The sequence below is a fragment of the Lycorma delicatula genome, chromosome 2, assembly GCF_047948215.1.
Source record: "Lycorma delicatula isolate Av1 chromosome 2, ASM4794821v1, whole genome shotgun sequence".
Lineage (NCBI taxonomy): Eukaryota > Metazoa > Arthropoda > Insecta > Hemiptera > Fulgoridae > Lycorma > Lycorma delicatula.
Genome location: NC_134456.1, coordinates 140603338 through 140619381, shown reverse-complemented (window position 1 = coordinate 140619381; position 16044 = coordinate 140603338). Strand labels below are relative to the sequence as shown.

Sequence of the window (16044 nt, the reverse complement as noted above, 5' to 3'; positions counted from 1 at the left end):
TAAATGAAATTTGTGGGGTGGAGGGCCACTGGACAGCTGCAAAATGAAGGCCTTGCAACTAAATACCAATCGCAGCCACAGGGCTCATGACGTATGTTGGGAGGTCACTATGAAAACCAAAGCTGACATGGTTGTCATAGCAGAACCGAACATAGCAGTCGTCAGTAATCCAAGATGGATAACATATGAACTGGGGTGGTGGTGATAGGTTTTACTACAATGGGAACCCTACTTGGGAAATGTGGAGCTGGTCATGGATTTTTCTAGACGGACGCGGGAGATGTAGTGATCATTGTAGTGTACCACTCTTTGAACGCTGACATTGGAGACTTTGTTGAATTTCTTGAAGAACTAGGTGAGAAAGTACTGAGTTTTAGAGGCAAGAAAATTCTTCTCTCGGGTGACTTTAATGCAAAATCACCTGGATTTGCAGGGACTATTAGAAATATAAGAGGCCAATATTTGGCTGATAAGGTCAGTGCCTGGGGAGTAACATGTGCAAATACGAATTAGCCTACCTTTTGGTGAAGAGAAGTGAGTTCTACGATAGACCTGATGTTTATTTCGGAAGAACATTTGGCAGTGGTTCATAACTGGCATATGCTGGACAAGGAAACTCTATCAGATCATTTCCTAATAGGTTATGAAATAATGACAAGATCATATTTAAATAAACTAGAAAACTAGTCATCTCCAAAAGAGGGTGTATTAGGTTTGCAGAAGCAGTAGACGAGAGGCTAGCAAATGTCACTGATCCTGAAGAGTTAGTAGAATTTGTTAAAGAGTAGTTTGTAAGGGCGAAAGTAATGGTAACAGTCCCAGATTGATGTCACACATACTGGTGAGGACTTGGACTTGGAGATCCAACGAAAAAAGCATGTTCGGCAAGAAGGAGGTTACAACGGATGGAACTGTTAATAAGTAGAGATATTGCTAGATAAGGTTATGTGGTGGCCAGGGCGGCAATTAAGAAAGTAAAAAATGAATAATGGAATGAGCTACGTAATGACCTGGATAATGACCCCTGGGGAAGGGGTTATAAATTAGTTACTGGGAAACTGGGATGGTGTTTACCAGTGATTGATGATGACACAGTACGAGAGCAAATGACATTATTATTTCCAGTGACAGAAGACTCTGCCAGAGAAGAAATAGTGGCACAAGATATATGGCAGTTCACAGTGCAGGAACTAATAGAGGCTGGGAAAAGGATGAAGTTAAGAAAGAGTCCAGGGCCCAATGGTCTGTCTGTAGAGATAATTAGAATACTAGTAGAAAAAGTCCCTGTTACTTTGCTTGATGTTTTTAACGACATGTTGATGGGTGAGTATATACCCAAAACATAGAAGACCTCCAGGTTGGTGTTAATAAAGAAACCGGGGACACCGGTGGGTCCAGCCTTATGCAGACCAATATGCTTGGTAAATTATGTAAACTATTTGAGAGACTGTTAGTGACAAAACTAAAAGAATATATCAATGAAAAAGGCCCTAGACGAGTACCCATCAGCCTAGATGGGTTTTGACCTGGCAGATCAATTGCTGATGTCGCCAATGAGGTCATGAGATGGGTCAACAACACTGCAAAGGGTACTTGGAGAACACTTAGTATACTGGTAGTTATTTTAGTTAATGTAAAGAACGCATTTAACTCTCTTACTTGGGGAGCGATTTTTGATGTGCTAAAACAACGTGAAGTTCCAGACTATGTATGACATATGATACAGCGGTATTTACAGGAGAGAGAGAGAGAGAGAGAGCTGGTTTATGAGACAGGTGGTGGTGACTTAAGATACACAGTCTCTAACGAGGTGCCCTAGGGGTCGGTACGGGGCCCCATCCTTTGGAACCTCGTCAAATCTGAAAGAAGTTAGGCCTATAGCGTTTACTGACGACTTGGTGCTCATGGTTATGGTGAGAAAAGCAGAGGAAGTGGCGACAGTGGTGAACACTGCGCTTACGATGGTGTGCGACTGGATGGGGACAAAAGGGCTACAATTATCATACAATAAGACATTAATGATATTGATGATGGGTAGACGAAGAATAGAGGCTATCCCTGTCTGAACGGTGGAGGGGCCCGTCTGATTGGTCAAACACATCAGGTACTTAGAAATGTGGCTTGACCACAGGCGATCTTTTATGTACAGCAGATCAGAACCAAGGTGGAACAAATCGGTAAAAGCTTAAATGTGTTGATGAAGAATGCATCTGGACCTAGAGCTTCTATAAGAAGATTATATGCATATGTAATTAATTCTGTATTATGTGGAGTGACTGTATGGTGCAGAGCGTTGGAAGTGGGTATAGATAGAAGACAACCAGAAAGTGTCCAACGAAGACTGGCTTTACAAATTGCATCTGCGTATTCTTCGGTGTCCACTGAGGCTGTCCTAGTGGTCATTGGGGTTCCGCCAATCGAACAGCTGGCCAGAGCCAGACAAAAGACAGTTACTGGGTTGATCAAAGAAAATGCCAACCAAGAAATGTTAGATGAATGGCAAGACAGGTGGAGTGACTCGAGTAAAGATCAATGAACAAGAAGGCTGATAGGTGAGATCAGACCGTGGCTCGGGAAGGGTTTGGTGAGCTTTGTTTCTGACTCACCCAATTCCTGACCGGCCATGGGTCTTTCAGGGCTTAACTCCATGCGATAAATAAAGCTGACAGCCCTGAATGTGTGTATTGTAATGAACAAGATACTGTGGAACATGTCTTCTTCATGTGCTATAGGTGGAGTAACAAGCACAGGGAATGCGAGGCAATTACGAGTCAGCTTAGAATTCATAACGTGGTGCAAGTGATGCAAATGAGAGCAGAAAATTTTAATGTCGTTGCTAATTATGTGACCAAGGTGCTGAAGAAAAAATAAGAAGTGAGGGGGTGAAAGACAGCCCCTCGTAGAGTCACAGTTCATTCCGTGTTCACATGGAATGGTTGTGAAGTTGAAGTGGGGGGCCTCCGGTAACCCCTAAGCTTGCGATGCGAGACACCAGTGCTCCAAGATGAAGAGTTGGCAATATATGTAATGAGTGAGTAATGAGTGATTCAAGGTGAGTAGTCAGTCTTTTAGTTGTTTAGCTTGTCGGTTGAAATACACAGTTAATTAGTGAATTAAAAGATAAAATAATCTGAGAAGTAATCCAGTGAAGTAAGAAGTCAATTGTTGGAGGTGGTGTGGTGAAGGACAGCCCTCAGTGGAGTCATTGTCTGTCTGTGCTTACACGGATGGATGGCAGTGATGAAGCTGTGGAACTCCTAAGCCTCCCTACTCTGACACCCCCGAGGTTGTGCTATACTTAAATGCAAAATTGGCCCAGAGTGGAGAGGAACGGTGAAGTAGGAGTTTTAGTCAGTAGGGTGCAGGCACACATAACAACATCTAGCTGAACTTGTGTGAGTATGATACTCCCCCACTTGTTGGGGGGTACGTAAATGGTATTTCTCTGCAACATCAATGACAAAAAAAAAAGCTTATATGAAATATGTGAGACCTTTGTTACTTTTTTCTTCCTTGAAAAAAATCAAGGAGAAATAAGTTTACAAAACAGAAAACAGAGGTATCAAAAAAATAGTTATTACCAATGCACAAAATAGAACTGAGAAAATAATGGTACAGGAAAATAAAAAGGAAGCACAACATAAAGTAATGATGGAGAACACTTATTGTTTTCTGAGTTAAATTCAAATTTCTGATACTCAAATTCTAATTATTTGGCTAATTCTAGCTATCACATTCTAGTAATAAAAATATATACATACGACATTCAATTATACTCTTTTCAACCAAGAATGAATCAAACAATACATTTTAAGATAATATGTAAGTGATTGATATATATTTTATAAAATAAATACTTACATTAAAATAAATTTGAATCAAAAATCAACATTTTTATTTTTTTTTATCCACCATTTATACAAACGCTGTACTGAAATTAAAACCTTCAGGCAATAACCTCTTTAATAACAGACATGTATAGTGGTACACTATAACACATTTAGAACAATTCTAAATACTGTACTATACAGAATTATTGTTTTGAAAACAGTAATACTATAATCTTCAAAACAATGATGCCTTTGGAAAGTTGTGAATCTATTCTCAAAAAAAAAAAAAAAAAATCTTTTGGGCACTCCTTAGCCCAGCATCAGGTAAAAAGATCCACGTAACTATATCACAATAGTGCCACTCCTGTAGGCTTCCTTTATTTTGACTTGCAGTAATGCCACTAACAATCCTATTCATGCAAGAACAATGAATCTAAAGTGTGTAAAGTGTGGGGTTATAAAATGTTATATCATTTATTATTCATGGTTTAAATTTAAGTTTAGTCATTTCAGAAATTTTTCTTTTGTAAAGATGGCTTCTTTAAGTTTCAGGACTGATCCAATAAGTAGAATGGTCATTTCTTACTTTTATTTCTTAAAAATGGAGTTAAAATAATGATATTTTTAAACTGTAACTATGGATTTGTGATGAGTAGTTAAGAAAAATGAGAAATCCACATTGCTTTCAGTACAATCCTTGAATAAATATCTTAATAAGATATTTCGACTAACTTTCTTCTGAATCAATTGGTATTTTATCACCAGAAACTAAATCTTTAATTATATGTGATTACAGTTCTACAATAAGAAAATATAAGTTTTATTCAAACACAAAAATTCTACATCAATAGGCACTTCAAAATATTGTTGTACAATGAATGTATTAACAAAACCAACCATACATAAAATATAATGAAGTGTGATTTATAAATGTTTAATTATTTTTCTAATTTTATTTTTCAATTATTTTACAAGTTAATAAATATTTAACTATAAAAATATGCTTGTTAACAAAGTAAAAAATTTGCATGTAATAATATAAACATTATTCAGTTTTAAGTATACAATTGTACCTCACCAAACCACAAGCATTATTATGAACAAATCAATGCTAAAAACTGTAAACAGCAAAACATTAGTTATATTCAAAATACATATGTTGCAAGATCAGAAAAAATTATTGTAAAAGATCAAAAAGTGATATAGATTTTTAATATACTACACAATAAAAAAATTAGATTATTATAAAGATGAAAATGAGAGGCACACTGTCAGACAACGAATTTTTTTTATATGAACTAAAATGTCATATTAAACTTTCTTCAGAATAAAAAATTGAAGCACACAGCACTATTTTCAAGTTAAGATGCAACATGCAATTAGTGATGTCTTAATATTTTTATATAACTATAAAGAAAATTAATTTCTTAAAATCACACCTACGCGTAATAAAAAAATGTTTGTAACTCTTACAATCAATTTTCATTTACCAATTTTACTACTGATAGGTTGATTAATGTTCAAAACATATGACAAATTTTATATTCACTTGCTGCAAATTCAAATTCTTTGATATAGTACTATTGGTTAAGAGTGTAGTATACAGTGGCACTGAATTATAGTGTATGGCACTGAATTATAGTGTACAAGTGCACCTACGGTTTCTATATTATTCCAAGTTAAATATAATATTTACTGCAAAAAATAATGCATAGTTTATTGTAAAAATAATTTCTTCTATTACAAATTTGCATGAGAACATCCATGTTTATCTGCATCTATGAAGGTAAATCAACAATCAGCAAAGTCTTTTAACATTGAGGTACAACTGCATTAAATTTTATTTCAGTACCAATTTTTACTTTCATTATAATATTTTTTGAAAGAAAAAAATAATCATGACTAAAATGATTAAATAATAACAACAGTAGTTAAGAAATATTCTTGTAAATTTGAAAGCAAATAAGCATAAATAAATTACATTGTAAACGTCAACTTCTACTTGATACAAACAATAGCAATATTTTTTGAAACAGTATTACAATTTATCTAGTGTAAGAATATGATTGACATTTTGGAATAAGTAAAGGATATTTAAAAGGATTTAAAATATCTGTTGTTTGAATAAATCATTACTACGGTAATTCAAGTTACTACGGTAGTTCAAGTTGCTTATGCCAAAAAATTAAAAAAAACTAGAATAAGTGCTGCACAAAACTGCAGCACAGTAGTTGGATATCAAATTATTGATGCACACCATCTACTGTGTGAAGTGTATATTAAGAACGAGTTACTGAATAAAAGAAGACCTATTGGGTTTTTCAAAATTCTCTCTCATTCTGTCTTTTGCAACTGTAGTATATATCAGATCAATCAATACTTTTTGTTGTCAAAAATTAATCCCTTTCTCAGATTACATAAACTTTAGTGTGGGAAAACTAACTGAAGCTATACAAGGATTGTATGGAAAACAGTACCTATTTGTGCATCACTACAATGCAGATTGATCCTGATCAATTCAAAATTGGCCAGTTTCAGTATTTTTTCAAAAACAATAGAATATAAAAAAATTCCTGTGGTTGTGAAGTGAAACTTCTTGTTCAGTTTTTAAAAAAAAGGAAAAAAGATGCTTCAACAGATTAAGAAAGCTCATAATGAATAAATTGATAATCTGATCAGTGTTAAAAACTGAGCAGGAAGGAGAACTTCCATGGTGATGAATGAACTGGAAATCTGCTGCAATTGTGGTTGATTTACTAGATATCATGTCAATAAATTTGGCAGATAGAATTGGGGGTCATATACTTGATTGATATCCATGAAAGATTTTCACATGCCCTCATATGAAAATCCACAAAATTGACACTTAATCTGAGGTATGACAAAATTTGTTAAGTGGGTTCCATACATGTTTACTGATTAGCACAATGCAATTACAAACAACATAACTTCTTGGACATTTCAAATTGGAAGTTTCTGACATCCACCTTACAGTCTGAACATGGCTCCAAGCTATTTCCACTTTTTCTCAAAATTTAAGGATTTGTTAAAAATGGTATGCTTCACGAGTAATGATCTGAACAAATAAGTTCACGACGTCATATCTAAATGGACTGAAGGTAAGAGGGTTTCAAAATATTAATTACTTAAAAAAAAAAATTATATCACAATTGACTTGATGTTGATTGATGTCAATTGACATAATCAACTATGCTGTTTTTTAAAATATATCTGTGCCTTTATTTTAATGTAGAATACATTATATAATATTCTGTATACATAGAATATCAAGGGGATTCTACTAGAATACCCTATATTCTATTAAAAATTTCATAAAACAGCAACATGCAATTTAAAAAAAATTCAAGTAGGACTTCTAGGCAATCCAGAAGTCAAACTTCTAGGCACTAGAAGTAGAAAGCTCAAAAATTTCCAAAAACTTCTGACTAAGTGAGTAGGGTTGATAAAGGTACTCAGAAACAAATGCAAAGAAGTGTCACCAGGCAGCTTCGACCCATAATATCTTCTGATCGATTACAATCCAAACGCAATGACAATAAAATTTTGACTTTTTCCATAAATTTCATTTACTTATACTGCTTTGATCCCAATTATTTACATTAGAAAGTGATTGGGGTTAATATAAAAAATTTCACATCCAGAAAAATGTCAATTAGTGTTTAGTATAAAACTACAATGTTGAATGAAAAAAGACATTAAATTTCAAATTAACACTGGGAGCAAGAAATTTAGTTTAAAATAAAACAAGATTTGTTCAATTTCAATATGTATGGCTGATATATTAATTGAGTTTAGTTATAATGAATTTACAATGAATGCTCTCAATATTTAGTTATTATGAGTAGGATAAACAAGCATCTGGCAAGAGCTTGTTCTTTTCCATGAGTAATCTCAAATTCTTAGTATATTTTAATAAAATAAAAAACTTCTTTCTCTTGATTATTTGCCATGAAACAGTGAATCAGCTGTAACATTTCTTACCAATTAATAAATAATCTTTATATTTTGTATTAAAATTGAAAACTTACTCACTAATATTGGCTACAATAGCCAACTCATGTATTGATGTGATATCTACGGATCATATTGACAAGACTCATATTAAACATTATGCAAGTTACTTTAATTAGAAGAAATCTATTATTACTGACAGAAAGTGGTTGAATGCAAATGATAAAAAAGATTGTATAAATATATAAAACAATCAAAAAATTCTGTCTGTATTGTTCTAAAAGTAATCTATAAATCACTTTATATAACATAAAACTTGGCTAGTATTTTCTCAATAAATAGCAATTAATAAAATTTCAAGTCTCTGAGTTTGTATTATGCTGAATTTGCTATAAAATGTTACATCCTCACCTATCTTCAAAAAATATGAAACAATAAAATTTTCCATTAAAGTGACGTCTAGTTCATCTGATCTTAATAAAAAAAAGAAAAAAGAAAAAAAATAGTTTTCTAAACTTCATTTTCATATCTATTTCATACAGAAATTGATTAATCTGAAATATAAAATACTGCTACAGACTGCAAAATTCTATAATCTTGGTTTAAGCCACACTGTTCACCGAGTTATGGCTACATAAATTTATACCTAAAAACTTCTATAAATTATAATAAACAGAATGGATTAGAATCATTAAATTTGCCCCAGCAGTTACTATATTCTAAGCAAACATTGGTGCATACAAATATACACGTAGATATCCTTATTTTATGTACATAATTTTTTTTTAAAGTAAGGAATGAAGTGGTTTCCTGCCGCCTTCTTCACCAACCTGAAAATGCTACTATATATTAGTATGACAAACTTACTGAAATGCAGCCAATATTTAGCTTTACAAATGACCTTCATTCTCTTCACCATAGGGACTAGCTGTGTAGGGAATACCATTATTCTTAGAGGAAGCAAATCTGACAACTACTAAAAGAGCAACAAAAATCAAGAAAATTTCAAGAAGTTAAATGTAAAAATTTTCAAAAATACATTAACTGAAAGACAAAGCTAATACTCTACTAATTTTGAGGAATTTTCTTCTTTTTTTAATATGAATGATTAATCTGACTACTTAGATGAAACTGTTAATCATTATGGAATAAAGTATACATTTTTAAAATTAACAAATATTATGGGCATTTCTTAATTTATCTCATATTAATATTTTTGATTACTGGATCAGCAAAGTCATACTTTTTAAAACATGCATAATGTTTCATGACTGTATATTTTTTAAACAATTAATACATTTTCATTTGCTGATTATTATTACTACTATTGTTATCAGTATTAATAAATGAACCATCATAAAATAGAACTTATTATCTTTTTCAATACCTTAAAACTGTCTTGATTTTTAATTAATTATTACTTACATCAAAAAATGAAAAAAAAAAAAAAAACATTAATGCAGTAATAATACTGACAATAAAATATAAATATATTAAAAAGTGAACCACTTTTTTGGATGCACTCAAATCTACATTTCCTTTATTTAAATTTTTTTTTCTTGTCATTTATTTATTTTAATTATTATTTCTGTTATTATTAGCGCATTAAAAAAATTAATCATTTTTAAATATAAGTTATAATTAAGAGTGAAGACTGAAGATTATCTAAGGATTGGAGTTCTCTTTTATTATTGTATTCATTTATTAATATTGATATTATATATATATATATATATATATATATATATATATATATATATATATATATATTATTATATTATAAAATACACCTACAAATACCAAGATATAACAACAATAGATGTAATATATTACCACCATTTATTTACATCAGATTATTAAAATTATTATCAAATGTTACAAACTAAATTATCTAACTATTGCGGGTTCATTCTGTACAGGTGGTCTTGTCACTTCAATCATGGTCTGAGGTGAACGATAAATAAAAACTAGTTTTGCATAAAGATCTTCTTCGAGGCTATAATCTTTTAAATCTCTCACCAAGAAAATGTTATAGCAAAGCTGAAAGAAAGAAATAAGATGCTTAAAAACTATAATTAATGTTATTAATATCGATACATTTATTTTAAATAAGCAATTAAAATTAAAAAATTAAAATTAAAAAATTAAAATAAAAAGAAAACTGATTTCTTATATATGTTACTCTTACCAGATGAATTACACAGATGAAAGGACTACCTTGTTAGACACGGTAATAAAAGCTTCTACAAATTATACTGTGTTGTCAAACATTGATTCCTCTGACCTTCAGAACTAACTCGGTCATATATTACTAATTTAATTTTACTTATCATATAAATAATCTCAGAATATCAGAATATTTTATTCTGATTGGTACATAATAATACATTACATATATTACACCACTGTCTGTGTGATGCTCAATCTAGGTTATGTGGTACAGTTTGGCATTGCAATTCATAACAGTAGAACAACCTTATGATGCTACTCACTTGACAAATATATGTAACTTGGCATTTCTATCAAAACTTGTATTTTGTAAATTACTCTAATTATTACTGGTATCATAAAAATATTGAGATTTTTTCTTTTTCTTTCCCAGTGTTAGTATTTTTGATTAAAAGAACTGGAAGACTGCATATTTAAATACATGAATACCTCATTATTATATATTTTTGAAGTAATTCCAAAACAGGACACACTATATATTAAGGCTCAACTCTTACAATTTAGGCCGTCTTATAATTTTTGGTAAAATCTTTGATATGCTGAGAGACAAAAATCTGAATTTAGTAAATAAACAACAAACTTATGTTAAATTCATCAGGACACAATGTACAGTTGTTATCTCTTACAGAATATCAATTTGTAAAAATCAATCTATTAAAGATAGACTGAGACATCAAAAACTATTTTTAAAAAATAAAGCAATATCTGTAACATTTATTCTTTCATAATTTTTATGGAAAAAATAATTAAAAAATTTATAAGACTATTATGTATAAGTGATTAAATGTAGGAGATTTTTAAAATCGTTTAGAAAAATTAAAACAAGCACAAAAGTATCACAAGTTTCAGAAATTAAATTTTATTCATTTAACTATTAGTTATATATTATATTAAACAATTAAAGTTTTTAATCAAGATTCTATCCCCAAAAAAAAGAAGAAAACTGTCTCAGTTTGATTAGTAGCAATACCAGTTTTGGTGATGGTTATAAAATCCAAAAGATATAACTGAATTAAAATAAAATGAAAATTAAGTTAAAATTTGTTTCCTTTCCTGAGAAATACAAAATTAAGTATTTAAGAAAACTTCCAAATTTATAAAATGTATACAACTAATCACATAAAATAGTGAACAATGTGAATAGTAAATGTAAGTTTATTTAACATTTTAGACAAATATTCAATTCTTTTTTTTTGTTTTACTAAAATTATAACCCAGTATTAGCCAAATGTAACATCTCCAATAATCAGAAACCAAATCTTATAAACACAAAACATTTTGAGTGAATGAGTATATACAACAGAAAAAGATGGTTTATAATTTTAGTGAAATTGCTCAAAATCTTTTTCTATTTCAGTTAATTTTACAACATTTTTCAGTGAAGATTTGGGTTTTATTCTTGCTAAAAATTATATTACAGCAAACCAAAATTAAAAATTATATACAGCCAAAAATTACTTTCAAACTACCTGGCTTATTGATTACCAGGTACATCAATCATTAAACTGGTATAACATCTCTGACATAAATTTTAAACAACTTATTTTTATGAATGTATGGTTACTGCATGAACTACATCATTGAATTCTAGATTTAATAAAAATCATTTCTGAAGGTTTTCAATTTTAAAAAAATTAGACAACTGTTCACTCCCTTTTTAACAGAGAGGTTTGACAGAGTTACAAATAATGCAGTACATGATCGGATGAATGAAGAACGGAATTGCATGAATGCTCTCACAAGAGAAGAGACAAGCTAACTGGCCACATACTATGACACATTGGGCTGCTTCAAATTATTGATGAGGGAATAATTAAAGGAAAAAATCACTGGAGGAGAAGAAGGCTGGAGTATATAAAGCAGATTATGAGGGATGTGAATCGTGAAACCTTGTTGAGCTGTAGAAGAAGGATCAGGATAGAGGACTTTGAAAACTTGCTGCCAACCAATCATAGGATTGAATACTTTGGTTTTCAATTTTCTCTCTTTGGAGAGAAGAAAGAGATAAACAAAAAATAAATGAGTAGTAGTAATAAAGTAGTAATGTTATTCGTTTTATACATTTTTAAATAAATAAACCTTTTTGTTGGAAATTAACAGGATTTCATAGTGTGAATTATTTATTAAAACAAATTAAAATTATTTGTTCTAATACTGATGTAGTCCTCCTAAAATAAATTAATGCATGTTTACATGCTACTACTTATCAGTAATATAGCAAGTGGTATTTATCATTGGATGGCGATTTTACTTTTAACAGGGGAAGTCAGACTCTTACAGCAGAACAGGTCACTGAATGGAAGTTTTAAAATAAATTTGGTTTTTATTTGATTAAATTCAATTTCTTTCTTTCTAATAAAGAGTCCAAATTTATGAATGGTTACATTTTTGAATTTCTATTGTAAAATGATAAATTAATATAAAAAAATTATTTTGATACTGTAACAGCATATGGAGACAAACCTTTTTTTAAAGGCTAACCATTGCCAAAGTATTGATATATGAAGTGTGGCTATTATTATATAACGAGACTAATGCTGCTACAGAAGATCTGTGCATGTGCCAAATTCATATGACCAAGAGCTGTGTGGCGTAGTCTTCTCTTTCGTTTCTTGCCACTTCAGTTTCTGTAGATAAAAAAGTCTGGCTGTGGCCTTAATTTGGATAACATCTGTTTTTTGTTTTATAAAAAAAAACGGTAAGTGTTTTATTAGAGCAAAGAACTGTCATGAAATTTCATATGAAACTTGGAAAAACCACTACTGAAACTTATCTTTTATTAAAAAAAAAAAGAATATGGCAATGAATGTTTATCACGTGCGTGGGTTTTTCAGTGGTTTAAGTGTTTCCAAGATGGCCAAGATGTTAAACATGTTTGTTTGGGTCCATGGGTCATTGTTTGGGTCCATGTCAAAACCAGATTAAAATATTGAAAAAATTGGTAATCTGATCCAATCTGACTCAGTTAACTATTTGTGTGATTGCTGAAACTGAAGAAATTGACAAAGAATGCGTAAGGAAAATTTTACATAACAATTTTAACATGCAAAAAGCGTACCTAAAATTTTCATAATCGAACAAAAAGAAGCTTGTGAAAATGTTCCGACACTGAATGCCCCAAACTTCTTGGAAAGAGTGATAACATGAATCTTAGTTTTTCACTTATGATCCAGAAACTAAGCATCAATCCATGCATTGGAAAGCTTCAACTTCGCCAAAAGCTAAAAAAGCTCGAATAAGCAAATCAAAATTCAATTGTTTTTTTTTTTTTTATATTAATGGGATTGTGTACCTTCACTGGGCTCCTGAAGGTCAACATTATCATTACTACATTTTTCAATTTACATTACTGTTTAAATTTTTTTTTACATAACTGTTGAAGGTCAACATTACTACCTTGAGGGCCTTGCTAAACTCCATGAAAAAATAAGAAAATAAAGGACCTGAATTGTGAAAGAACAAGTCATGGGTTCTTCATCAGGACAACGCATTGGCTCACACTGTACTGTCTGTCAAGATGTTTCTAGCCAAGTATAACATCTCAGTGTTAGACCATTCGCCTTATTGTCTGACCTGGCACCATGTGACTTTTATCTGTTCCCTAAGGTCAAATCTGCATTAAAAGGAACAAGATTTCAGACCATTGAAGTTGTGAAAGAAAAAGTGGCAAGCATCATGAAAGAGCTCAAAGAAGACTTCCAGCACTGTTTCAAACAATGGAAAATTCACATCAAGTAGGGATAGAGGAAGGATTTATGTTGAAGGGGATAAACTAAATATGTATAAATTTAAAATAAAATATTTTACAGTATTAGTCTCATTATTTAATAGCCACACCTTGTATAACAAGACTTGTTACTGCATCTGAAAAGAAAAATATTAGGAGTATCGATATTGGATAAGATGATCTGAAATTTGATGACGGTCTAAATACACGTACATATTTTAACTTACATAAACTGAATGTTCTATAAAAAATTTTTGACAAAGTTCTAGAAAATGAAAAAAGGATAAACAAAAAGAAAAAGATGATTTCCCTTGAGAATGTAAATATCTTATCTAATGTTTTTAAGTAAGTTCTTTATAAATTAATGTAGAAAGGAGATCCAATCATGAAAGGCTGCCAAGTATCTTGGAGTGTGGTTGGATCATAGGCGGTCATTCACTCGTCACAACCAGTGGTGAGTGAGAAAGCTGGGCAAACAGTCAAGAACTTGGTTAAGATATTATCAAACATTGGAGGGCCCCGTACATCAAAAGAGGAGGCTGTACGCGCATGTAGCTACCTCAATTCTTCTTTATAGCGCCCCAGTATGGAAGAGAGCCATGGCGGCAGGGCGTAACAGAAGATTGTTGGAGGGAGTGTAGTGCCATATGGCTCTTAATGTGGCATCGGCATAACCTCTGTCTCGACTGAGGCAGTGCTGGTGGTGACTGGGATGCTGCCACTTCAGCAGCTGGTGGCGGCTCATGCGAAAGTTTATCAGGGTGCGTCTAAGAACAATGCCAATGCAACTGTCTACAGGGATTGGCAAGCCAGGTGGGATGCATCCACAAAAGGGAGGTGGACGTATCGTTTGATCGTGCACATTGAGCTGTGGGCCAGGAGGAAGTTTGGCAAACTGGGATTCTGGCTGACACAATTCCTGACCGGCCAAGGGGACTTTCATTCACACCTGTGTAGATGAAGAAGAGTTGAAGACCCCTTCTGCCATGGGGTTGGGAATACTGCAAATGAAATATCGGGAAGCGAGGGGGTGAGGGACAGCTCTGTACGGAGCTGTTGTTTGCATGGATGGACAGTGGTGATGAAGTGCGGGGAGCCCCTGAGCTAAAAGGCCGAGTCCCAGTGGGGCTCTCCAGCGGGTGTTCCCATTAGAGGAGAAGCAAAAAGGACTGAGTGACGGTTGCTGGGTGATGGAGGCCAGGAATGGCATAGCTGGGCATGGCATTTCCGTCATCTGGCAACTAGAGGCAAAGGCACCTTCCAGAACGATGTTCATGCTTAATTGGGGGTCTGGTTCCGTGAGGCAGGGGGGAAAATGTAGAAACAACATATTCTATTTTTTTATGTTGGCTTATTGAGAAATTAGTGAAGTCTAAATTCAGATGCATTCCTTCATTTACCAGACTATAGTGATAGTAATTATTTAACAATTAATTATTGGACAATCTAGTTTTAGCTTTTATGTAAATTTTTTGCAACTAGTTGGATGCTTTATTGATTTCAAACTTATTTTTTTTTTTTTTTGTCTTCAGTGATTTGACTGGTTTGATGCAGCTCTCCAAGATTCCCTATCTAGTGCTAGTCGTTTCATTTCAGTATACCCCCTACATCCTACATCCCTAACAATTTGTTTTAGATATTCCAAACGTGGCCTGCCTACACAATTTTTTCCTTCTACCTGTCCTTCCAATATTAAAGTGACTATTCCAGGATGCCTTAGCATGTGGCCTATAAGTCTGTCTCTTCTTTTAACTATATTTTTCCAAATGCTTCTTTCTTCATCTATTTGCCGCAATACCTCTTCATTTGTCACTTTATCCACCCATCTGATTTTTAACATTCTCCTATAGCACCACATTTCAAAAGCTTCTAATCTTTTCTTCTCAGATACTCCGATTGTCCAAGTTTCATTTCCATATAAAGCGACACTCCAAACATACACTTTCAAAAATCTTTTCCTGACATTTAAATTAATTTTTGATGTAAACAAATTATATTTCTTACTGAAGGCTCGTTTAGCTTGTGCTATTCGGCATTTTATATCGCTCCTGCTTCGTCCATCTTTAGTAATTCTACTTCCCAAATAACAAAATTCTTCTACCTCCATAATCTTTTCTCCTCCTATTTTCACATTCAGTGGTCCATCTTTGTTATTTCTACTACATTTCATTACTTTTGTTTTGTTCTTGTTTATTTTCATGCGATAGTTCTTGCGTAGGACTTCATCTATGCCGTTCATTGTTTCTTCTAAATCCTTTTTACTCTCGGCTAGAATTACTATATCAT

At 32.3% G+C, this 16044-nt stretch overlaps 2 protein-coding genes across 2 annotated transcripts in view; one reads left to right on the top strand and one right to left on the bottom strand.

Moving 5' to 3' along the window:
- Positions 1-2197: 2197 nt before the first annotated feature.
- LOC142319962 (uncharacterized) lies at positions 2198-2536 on the top strand. The gene has a single exon (XM_075357640.1). It carries the CDS (start codon positions 2198-2200, stop codon positions 2534-2536), a length of 339 nt encoding a protein of 112 aa, XP_075213755.1.
- Positions 2537-9607: 7071 nt separating this feature from the next.
- Piezo (piezo type mechanosensitive ion channel component) overlaps positions 9608-16044 on the bottom strand; it is a 481248-nt gene continuing 474811 nt past the window's right edge. Inside the window, exon 48 of the mRNA XM_075356335.1 lies at positions 9608-9842. Coding sequence (XP_075212450.1) covers positions 9690-9842 — 153 coding nt within the window. The 3' untranslated portion in view covers positions 9608-9689. The remainder of the gene's footprint in view (positions 9843-16044) is intronic.

Excerpts from the sequence above, each read along its gene's own strand:
- LOC142319962 (XM_075357640.1), top strand. The coding sequence starts at position 2,198 with ATGAAGAATGCATCTGGACCTAGAGCTTCTATAAGAAGATTATATGCA.